The sequence below is a fragment of the Haplochromis burtoni genome, unplaced genomic scaffold (assembly GCF_018398535.1).
Source record: "Haplochromis burtoni strain Fernald_Lab_line unplaced genomic scaffold, NCSU_Asbu1 Contig_46, whole genome shotgun sequence".
Taxonomy (NCBI): Eukaryota; Metazoa; Chordata; class Actinopteri; order Cichliformes; family Cichlidae; genus Haplochromis; species Haplochromis burtoni.
Genome location: NW_024582407.1, coordinates 818967 through 830182, shown reverse-complemented (window position 1 = coordinate 830182; position 11216 = coordinate 818967). Strand labels below are relative to the sequence as shown.

Genomic DNA, 11216 nt, shown 5'->3' with positions numbered 1-11216 from the left:
GGGGATATTTAAGGCACTTTCGAATTGTATGTTCAAAGTTACACTGCCAGATTAAATGTCAATGTATATTACTCAATATTCACTCCATTTACTTCAAAAACAGGTATTATACTGTACACATTAAGAATAAATATAATATAGCCTTATATACACTCCGTGTTAATCAGTGTTGTTTGACATTTCTAAGGGTCGTAATGCAAATATCTAATCAGCTAATCACATGGCAGGAGCTCATTGCATTTTAGCATGTAGACATGGTGGGAAAAAGGTGATTTAAGCGACTTTGGACATAGCATGGTTGTTGATGCCAGACAGGCTCATCAGGGTATTTCAGAAACTGTTGATCTACTGGGATTTTCCCAAAAAAAACTGTCTCTAAGGTTTACAGTGAGTGGTCCAAAAAAGAGAAATTACCCAGTGAGCAGCAGTTCACTGGGAGAAATGCCTCATTGATCCCAGAAGTCAGAGGAAATAACTAACTACTTTGAATTGATGGAAAGGCAACAGTAACTCAAATAACTAAGTCACGCAGAAGAGCATCTCTGAGTGCACACCACGTCAGCGCAGATGGGTTACAGCAGTGGAATACCACACCAGGTGCAGCTCCTGTCGGCTAAAAATGGAAACTGAGGCATCACAATTCACACAGGTCAATAGGAGGTTAGAACAATCTTGCTTGCTCTGGTGAGTCTTGATTTCTGCTGTCACATTTGGATGGTTAAGTCAAAATTTGAAATAAATGACATGAAAGCATGAATCCATCCTGCACTTATTAGCAGTTCAGGCCAGTGGTGGTGGTGTAATGGTTTGAAAAGCATAATTTGGGCCCCTTAATGCACCCTGTCATAAAGGTTAGATTATCTCAAACTGGTTTCTCCAACCTGGCAATAGGTTCATTGTACTCAAATGGCCTCCAGAGTCACCAGATCTCAATCCAATAGAGCGCCTTTGGGATGTGGTGGAATGGGAGAGTCACAACAGGGATGCGAAGATGACAAATCTTCAACTTCTCTCTTCAACAATCTCTGATGACTGTTTCCAGCACCTCGTTTTATTAAGGCAGTTCTGAAAAAGGCAAAAGGGAGTCCGATGAGGAACTAGCAAGGTGTAACTACGTAATGACGCTGATGGTGAATTTTTACTCCTGCACAATTGCCCCATTTTTTTAAAAGCAAGTGAAGAAATGACATAGAGGATGAGAGGGATCTCTGAAACCTCTTCAGTAATAACGATAGGGAAATCATTTTCAGGCACAGAGAGTCACTGAGGCATTGCTCCAAACATATGTCTTTTTGACATGTGTTTGATGGCTAATATCTATTAAGTTTTTTCATTATATGGAGGGGAGACTGTGAATTTAACTGACATCATAATGAGTGGTGGAAAAAAATGTAATGACTTAGTATTTCATTAGAGAAGCTGACACTTTTTGAATACTCTGTTGTAGCCAGATATTTTTTGGGTGCCAGCACCTACTACTTCTGCCTCAGCTTCAATTTTAATCCATTAAAAATGTCAGCTCTTCTGAGAGCTTTTTGCCAGTACATTACAGGCTTTAAATTTTCATATTCTAGACAGAGGAACTCCTTAAGCCTTCCATAAATCATCATGCAAAAATGATTTTAAAACAGCTTTATTCTAAGGTTGATGACTATAATGTATGCAAAATGTGGTGTGTAAAGCTAGTTGCCAAAAGAAAAACATCTGAACGTGCCAAAACATAAAACAATTTATCTTCTTAATGTTTTTCTGAGTCACCCACTGTGTCCCGTTGGGCCTAGTTATTTACTAATATTTTTTAAAATACATTATTAAATGTTCTTGTAACAGCAGATTAGTGTTTACTACATATTTTAGGACAGTGATTGAGTACATCGATTACAATCAGTCCACCACTGTGGCTCTTTGGTGAAATTTTGAAAAAGGTTTTGACAAAAGTGATAGTATATGACACATCAGTGTAATAATTGGTGAGATCAGCTCTACTGAAACTGTTTGTTACCTTTTGTTTTCCAGACTGATCCTTAAAGAGAGGTTGAAAATTTTTTGTCGCATGGCAAACCAAACTGTGGAGAGTTGAATGTGAAAATTCATGAAAACTAATCAAATAACCATAAGACATTCAACAGAAATTGAGATTAATTTACCTCATTATTCAGCCATGTTGGTAGAAGAGAAAGAAATCTTCACATTAATCGGTTATGAAAGCCTGGAACATGTAATTTATTAAGAGTAAATTTTACATTTTAAAGTTTGACCAGTGAGCTACAGCACAGTTTTTGGCAACCAAGGCTACCAACTCCAAGGGATTTGCATCTGCTCTTTACCTTTCAGGGGTTTGTCAACATTTTTAAAACTTTATGTTTAAGTACTTAAGTAATCTGTGCTTTTCATGCAATGTGGCAAAACAGTCTGGGCTTCTTGCTATTCACAGTGCACAATAATGAAAGTAAACAGCTTCGGGGTACGGATTCAAGAAGATTAGGTTAGGAATTAATGAATTTTTAGTCAGATGTGTCATAACTGAAAGCTATTACCTTGCCTCAGGGTCCTGAGTTTCGCATGATCATGCCACAGCAACTGACTGTCCCCAAAGTTTAAATTGCTTAACCTGCACTGGTCTGCAATTTGGTGTTTAAACACTTGTATGACACAAGCTTGTTTGCCCTTAAGTAACAGAAGTACATTGTAATCTGGACTCTGCTGTTCTGATAAGGCTCAGGTGTTTCCATTAGTTGATGTCTTTCATTGGGATAATCACATCTGTGGCACTAAGGAGGATCAGTGGGGGCAGTGAAGAATCCTCTTAAATTAGCACAAAAGTGTGAGGCTTATCTGACATAAGAAGATCAGCAGCAGAATACACCTGCTGAGTTACACCTTCTTAGAGACGCGTCCTAATCGTTAACAGAGGAGCCATAACGCAACAACACGAAAGACACCCATGAACCATTGCCTGAAGAGATCTGACAGCGTGCAGCATGTATAAAATATTTATTATGAATAGCACAGTATGTCACAGTTCATAACACGGAGTTTCCATTGTGCTTAAAATACATTTCTCATCACATGACGTGAACATAGAGGCATGTGCATAATACATAAACCATACATAAAATTCAAATTCTGCTCTTTCTTAAGAATCCAAACGTTGCAGTACAACTTGTGCATATCTCTCTATATATCTATTTCTATATCTCTGTGTAGAGTTTGCTAACTAGGCAGCTTTCCATAGCTGACCACAAAAATAGATCAGTGTAAATCTTCTCAAAGGAGCAACAGTAATTTGGGTATTTAATGCTGCTTGGAAAAGGAGAATGGGGCAATATCATGAAGGCACAGTGTTGCATGCTTCTCAGTAGCAATCAAAGGTAACGACTTTAATATGTAAATGTTGATGTTATGAAACCGTGGTGCTGTACTTGGTAACTTAATGTTTTCTATATTTGCGTTGTTTTTTGGATCAGTTTTTTGTTTTTTACAAATGTTAAAGCAAAGAACTACATATTGCTTTCAAGCATTTTAGAGTGCATCCCTTTTAGGATTGTATATTTATGGCCTTGCCACAGGCCTAAGTGAGAGTACCCTGCACGGGCCATATCTTTGTTACTGAGCTGCATGAATCAGATTTGATGTTTTTTACTATTTTCATTTTGAAAACAATCAGACTTGGTTTTATGCCTTAATGGAACAAATGTAAAAGTAATATAACAGTAAATTTACAATATGAATAAAACCGATCACAATGATGGAATAAGGTACATACCAAATGATAGTCATAGGTTGTGTCATTCATAATAAAAGTTTAAATATATGAATATTACCAGCTCTGTCATTGATAAAGTGAAACAACAATTTATTGTGGCTTCAGTGAAAATATTATATCTTAAAGGGGACCAGTTACACTCATTTCCAGCTTCACATTGTTATTCTTGGACTCCACTAGAATAGATTTGTATGATTCGCAGTTCAAAATAAACGTTTAAACTTTATGCTAGGCCTTGGTGCAGCCCCTCAGTTCATCCACTGTCTGAATCAAGTTGTTTTAAGGCTGATATTGATTGGTGATTGGTTGCCTCTCACAGATTTTAACAGGTGGGAGGAGCTTCTGTTAGATGACCATATTAGGAATATCTGTTTTCTCTGACATCAACCAGTGTTAAAAAAAAACAAAACAAAAACAAGAAAAACTCTTAAACCTGAGCATTTGGTTAAAAGGAATTAGTCGCACATGTACTAACCTTACTTTTTTTTAATCTTTCACCATATTTAATGAAAGCCTCTAAAACTGTAAGAAGAAAAAGCATAATAGATCCATTTTAATGTGCCATTTTTCACAAAAAAAAAAAAAAATCAGTGCAGGTGTTTTCATTTAATCTTCTGTTTGACACGAAGATTTAAAGTGTTGACATCTACATGACTACAAATCCGTTGTTAGCCCTAGAAATGTTTCTTTCTAAAAGCCTCCTGTAATCCCATATGGATTACATATAAATTAGATTACCGTACTGGTATTTGTTGAGTTTTTCCATTGTTGGTGGAACTGAGTTAAAATCCAATTTAATCAAGGTAACAATTGCAACTATTTCAGTTTTTTGCCTTAATGAGTTCTGGGTTTTCTGTCTGTCTCTTAGGAGACAGCAAGAGAAAAGGATGAAGGAGGAGGAGGGGGGCATGCTGCTGCCATACAGCACACTTCATTTCCCTGTTACACAGTTTTTAAACCACTGTTGAATCTGTTATTATACAAAACCAACGAGACTGATAATGATTACAGCCGTATGTATGCGCTGAAGCAATTTCCCTACCCTTGGTGGAGCAGAGTACTAAACCGCTGCGCTTAGTTTTCAGTGCACACTAAAATGGGTGTAACTGGTTCTTGTGTGGTTGTTGGATCATTTGCATAAAGTGGAGTTTAAATCTCGGGTGCTCAGCGGGCTGCACAAAGCATCCTATCACTCTCTAAGTATGTTTATGTGAGCGGCCCATTATTCTGCAGTTATTGCACAGACATGAGTGTGGTTTAAATCTTCTCACAACATAGATATTGTTAAATTATACTTTAATGTTGTTTCAAGAATTGTGCATGCTATTGATGTAAACCTGACTTAGCATTTGCCAAATGTAGCCTCAAAACCGCCAAAGTAGGTCTGCTTTTTCTTAAAATAGCACAGTAACTTTACTGGATTTATCCTACCGTGTTGGGAATGAGTTTTGTTCAAGTAACCATGCTTTATATGCTAAATTGTGAAAGTCGCAGTAACAGGTATTAAACTAAACCCTATCATTTCTTTTTTTTTTCTTTTCAGATAACTTGAAATTGAACATTAAAATAGTCACTTACAAAAACAGATCTGAAAAGAAAAGAGTTGCAGGCTCACAGCCAGAGATTTGTCAATTATCTGAGTCTGCGTTGAACTCTGCTGGCTTCAAACATAATGACTAGATGAGATGATCATCCTCATCTCATCTATTCATAGATAATAAATACGTTTTTGTCACATCTGTTTGCACTTTCAAAGCGTTTAAAAACATCTGATGGTTGATTTTGCTGCTAAGATAAAGACTTTGTCTTGAGTTACATAATCTTTAGATCCTTCTTTCATTACAGTGACTGAATTCCTCAGCGATGCCATCTGACCTCTTTTCCTCTCCCTTTGATTTGTGAACTCTTGCGCAGCAGCTTCATGAATAATCTGTGATCGAGAGGCCATGGTGATTTTTACTGCCTTTTCTTTGGTTTTGAGATCACAATTCTTGGAGAAGCAGACCCCCCAAACACTGACAATAAACCTAATGAGTTCTCACTTCTGTGATGACATGCCCATTTATTTTTAGCAGGCTGAATTTTTGATGGAACATGAGTGTTGGAGTAAAAACCTCAGCATCTTTTTCCTCTCAGCTGTGTCCGTCCCGTCTTGTCTTTTGTGACGGAGAAAGCGCGCAGGGAACATAAATTATCCATGAGTGATGAATAATAAAGAAAAATGGTTATTTTTTCTCATGAAAAGAGGTGCTTTTATTGGATAAATTCAGTAAAGCTCCTACTTTTTCCAAAGACGAACCAAAAGTCATATTATTTGTTTTAGAAATACAAGCGTTAATTTCAGTGATATAAAACTTTATTTCAGCTGATTGCAACCACTTTCCAGGCTTCATTACCTGCAGTCTGATTGTTTAAAAAATGACTCACATTTGCAGAGTATTATGAAACTTTCTTCCATTATTCATTGTTTCTCAAGTGCGGCGACGGATATCTTAGAACTAAATTGTACTGTAAAAGCTAACTGTGCCTTTTTTTATTGCTTAATACCAGAGTGCATTGCTCTGCTTTACTTTGTTTCATGCATATTTTTCTCATTTAGGTTCCACTCAGTCAGCCTGTCCACATTGATCACATTGATTGTCTATTGTATTTTTGTTTGTTTGCTTTCGGAAACGTGCGTCAATTTGTTTTGGTCATTAAATTTAAAGTCGAAGGACAAATTTGATAATATTTGGCATATATGTAAACTTTTAGTATTTATCATGCAGGAATTATTGCAATCTGAGTTAATCCCTATTTAACAAGAGTTAACGAGAAAAATGAAATTGTAGAGATTGTTCCTGTTATTGTATATTTTATTTATAATGATTGGAGGAATCTGCCTGATGCTGGTGTTCAATACAAAAAAATAAAAAATAAATAAATAAATACATTTTGGGACTTGATAAAAATACAGCATTCTATGTCAACATTCAATTTCTACCCTCAGAGTCTACAGTAGTCATCGTGTTACGTAAAGCAAGTTGCTCATCAGTATAAACTAAATGTCTGTATGATACAAATGCAGCTCTTCTTGGCCAGTTAGACGCTACAACTACTGAAGATTATGTGGAATTGGGGAAAAACAAGTCTTTTGATATTAAAAAGAAATAATAGCATGTTCACAGTAAAATAAAATAAAGATGTTTCATTTAAAAAATTTAAAAATAATCACATTAAATCTATATTCTTACCAGCCATTTCATTAGGTACACCTGTTTGACTGCTTAACAAAAATATCTAATCAGCAAATCACATGGCAGCAGCACAATGCATCTAGGCATGCAGATATCCAGTGAAGAGAGATGATTTAAGTGGCTTTGAAAGTGGCATGGTTTTTGATGCTAGACAGGCTGCTCTGGGTGTTTCAGAAACTGCTGATCTACTGGAATTTTCCCACGTAACCACCTCTAGGGTTTACAGAGAATGGTCTGAAAAAGGAAAACTGGGTTTGGGTGAAAATACCTTCTTGATTCCAGAAGTCAGAGAAGGCAGGCGACAGAAACTCAAATAACTACTAGTTACAACCAAGATATGCAGAAGGGCATCACCGAATGTAGCAGCAGAATACATACCAGGTGCCACGAGAAACTGAGGCTACAATTCACAAGGGTTCATCAAAATTGGACAGTAGTAAGATTGGAAAAATGTCAGCTAGTCTGATGCCTGCTTCTAGCAGAATAAAGTCCCATGTCACAAAATTATATCATCTCAGACTGTTTTCTTAAAAAGGGGAACATTTGCAGCAACTGCATGATGCTATCACATCAATATGGACCAAAATTTCTGAGCAATGTTTCAGCATCTTATTGAATCTACATGTATGTCATGAAGAAATAAGCCAGTTCTAGAGGCAAAAGTGGGTCCAACCCAGTACTAGCAAGGTGTACCTGATGAAGTGAAAGTGTATATTGTAACAATTAAATAATATATATTAACATAAACATACAGCATCTATATGAAACACTCCTACAACAGCTATGCGTGATATGGACTTCTGTGGAAAGTCTACGGCATAACTGACGATGTAACCAGTCACCCCTTTTAACCCTACACTGGACCTTCCACGGCATTCAGTCGTCGTGGGCTATGTCGACCCGGCCCGTAGTTATATTTCTTGGGAGGGGCACATCAGGTTATGTGGAAGGTGTACGGTTTAAAAAGGGGTTTCCGGTTATCTTGTAAGTTATGCCGTAGATTTCCCGCTGAAGCATAATTCAGGCATTACTGCACCAAGTGTGTCGTTTTAAAAAACATTTGAATGTCTGCAACACATTTTTTGTATTGACTGCATCATATTAAAAAGGGGTTGAGGGGTTAAAGATTTTTCCCACTCTGAAGGAAACTCTTCAATTTTTCAAAGCCAGAAGCAAGTTAACACATTTAAAACAGTTCAAGATCATCTGCATTTCACACACTCACCCTGAACATGTGCTCCGAAAAGACCTCCTAATATTAGCTTTTTTGTTTGTTTGCTTTCTCAAGTAAAAATGAGGACAAACAGAAATGTTAAATCATGCATGTTAACAGGATTAAAATGTAAAAATATACTTAAGGGACCATTAAAGTCAAAAATGGTCTGGTGATCTCAGTCCACTTTCTGACAGCCTGTTTTATTGTACACAAATTTTAGTTTACAAATATTGTGCAAATCGCCATTACTTTCTATATTTGTAAGGGTTTTGGCCACAGTCAGTACCTATAAAATTACTGTATGTATCACCAAAGCTGTAACATAGTAAACCTAGATATCAGGAAAGAGGGATAACTTGCCAATTGCTGCCTCACTAGTTAGCATTTCATTCAATTTTCCATGAAGCACATCTATTTGTGGTTTATTGAAATTAGGATCTGCGCTCAAACATGTTTTTGAAAATCAGATTGGTCGGGCAGAGTTATCTGTTGTTTAATTCATAATGATTCTGGCATCTGATATAATTACATAACTGTTTGAGGAAATTACATTAAGATTGATTCAGCATCTGCAAAAACTGTCCTCTTTCCCTGTCAATGTGAAATAATGCAAATGGATCGGCGTGCGGCCTCAATTAATCAAATATGCGCCAACTGCTATTTGAGGCAGACGTCTACTTTATGTGACATGCAAAGAATCTCTTACAAATGCTAACAAACCAGTGGGTCATGCTGCTTCCATTGGAACCTTCCAATGGAGATACCTCCTTCTCCTACCTCCCCCAAAATCTGAACAGACTTTTCATAAAATGCCACCCCTCAAAGTATTTTTCCATCATAGTGCAGCGAAAGATAAATCAAACGTATGTACAAACAGAGAGCTGTCAGTTTTTGTGTAACCTTCAGATATTAGATTCCAAGACACAAAAATCTAGGTTACGACCTCAACTTGTCAGCACGACGTTACCTTGCTACCAGGTAGGTACACCCTAGGATGAAGGCTGGTGCATCTTACTACACTGCTGCCTAATCTAAATGGTATACCCAGTGTGGTCTCAGCTATCCGAGTAATCTGTAATATTACTGGATTCAGCTGAATTTAAGGTCAACTGTTGCCGGATGACTCTTTCATTCTTCAAGAGAAGATATCCTCTTTGTCCACTTCTGGTGAAGCAGGTCTAGAAATGTCAAAAAGATGCTGTGGAGAGCCAGAGCTTGAATGGCTGGCTTTCAGGAGTTTTAGCACTTCTGTGAGTTGCATCTCTAGGCCTGACATTCGAACATTTAGGTTCTTAAGGTCATCCTTTAGCTCTAGCTTGAGCTCCTGCAGTGAAGCCTGAAGTGTTTGCTCCGGGATGGGGTAGAAGAAATGCCTCATTTCTGGAGGCTGGGCAGGACTGCGGTCCTGAGGCGTCAAGCGGAAGTCACCCACTTTGTCCAGGCGTAACTCACTTTTGGTAATGCCGCTGTCACATGAGTCCGTCTTTTTTAAAGAGATCGGGGATTCTTGCACCTTGGTTCGTTCAGGTAAAGTCTCCATGGATTCAGCTTTAGACACTGTGTTCCAGTTATCAGCTTTGGCCATCGACTCCTTAAAGCGACCCCAGCCTTTCAGTTTGGGTGGTTCAGCAGAGCGGCCACCAACCAAAGAAATGGACGATGGCACTTGCAGTTTTGCCTTGTCTGCGACCGTACAGTTGAGAGGTGATGGCGATTGAGGAGTTGAAGATGAAGGTGTAGCTGGGCTTTCTGTTACAGTGACAATGCTGGTAGTTGTAATAGCTGATTTATTTTTGGGGATGTCCACATAGAGAGGACCCTTCTCAATGTCTTGTTCATCTGTTTCTGGTTTTCCAGTCGCCATGCGGGCCTCCTTCTGCTGTCGAAAGCGCTGGAAAAGTTTTCGTACTGGGTGATCTGGTGGCAAATTCAGAGGGGCTTCATTTTTACGGTTCCGTCTCTCCTCCTCTTCCCGTTTCACATCACTGATCTTTCGAAAAACGATCTGAAAGAGAATTTAAAATTCTTATGACTAAAAGACCATCATTAAAAAAAAAAAAACCACAAAGTTTATTGACCAAAAGTTTCAGATTTTGACAGCACACAAGCAAAATTATACCCAAACCACTCTCACACTCGTCAGTTTAGTCTCCTGAAGTAGTACAAAAGCAGATCAACATCATTTTCACCATCTCTCTTATTGATTGTAGAATTTGTGTGTGAAAGATTGCCAATATGTCAAAATGTGTGTTCTTTGCAAATGTCACTTTAAAAAGGCTAATTCCCATGGCGCACAGGGAAAGTTCATATCAAGCCTCTGGCTTCAGCGCGTGAAGGCTCACTGTCAGTTTACCACCCAGATGATGCTAATGGACAACTATATTTTTAGGCATTTTGTATTTTAAGTTTTTAGCTTTGTAGCTTTATTTCTGTGCTTTAAAATGTCCCAATCCCAGTCTCCCAATCCAGTGATTCACTTGTCTCATTAATTAGGGATTAATATTAATTAAAAGTAATAATTAAAAAACACAAATACACATTCTGTATTCACATGTTCAGGAATACTTTATTAACCTTCATTAACGTCACACTCTAACATTCAACATATAACATTCATTTTGTCAGTAAGCAATTCAACTTTAATGTCTGCAAGCAAAACCCCTAAAAAAGCTGATGAAAATAAGCGCAAACTACTCTTGACATTTTGGATTTTAATAGATGAAAATGTGAAACAATTTGAGTAGCTGTTTGTTTTTCCCAAGGATACATGACAGTGCTGAAACTCGAGAACCGGTTCTTGTATAGAACTGTTCCCAGTAGTTCAATTCCCTGGAATTATTAGTCTGCTTGCCTATTGAGCCTGCTTTTCGGTTGGGTGTGGGTGAAGAATCTAGTCTAGTAAAGCTAGTGCAGGGAACTCAACTGAAGCTGTGCTGGTTAATTCTTTACTGTCCTCACACTGTAACAAAAACATCCTCCCAATTTGGTCATTTATTTA

The 11216-nt window shown here is 37.7% G+C and overlaps 1 protein-coding gene across 1 annotated transcript in view; it reads right to left on the bottom strand.

The window, feature by feature from the left end:
* Positions 1-2475: 2475 nt before the first annotated feature.
* kcnh1a (potassium voltage-gated channel, subfamily H (eag-related), member 1a) overlaps positions 2476-11216 on the bottom strand; it is an 86516-nt gene continuing 77775 nt past the window's right edge. Inside the window, exon 12 of the mRNA XM_005951005.3 lies at positions 2476-10223. Coding sequence (XP_005951067.1) covers positions 9354-10223 — 870 coding nt within the window. The 3' untranslated portion in view covers positions 2476-9353. The remainder of the gene's footprint in view (positions 10224-11216) is intronic.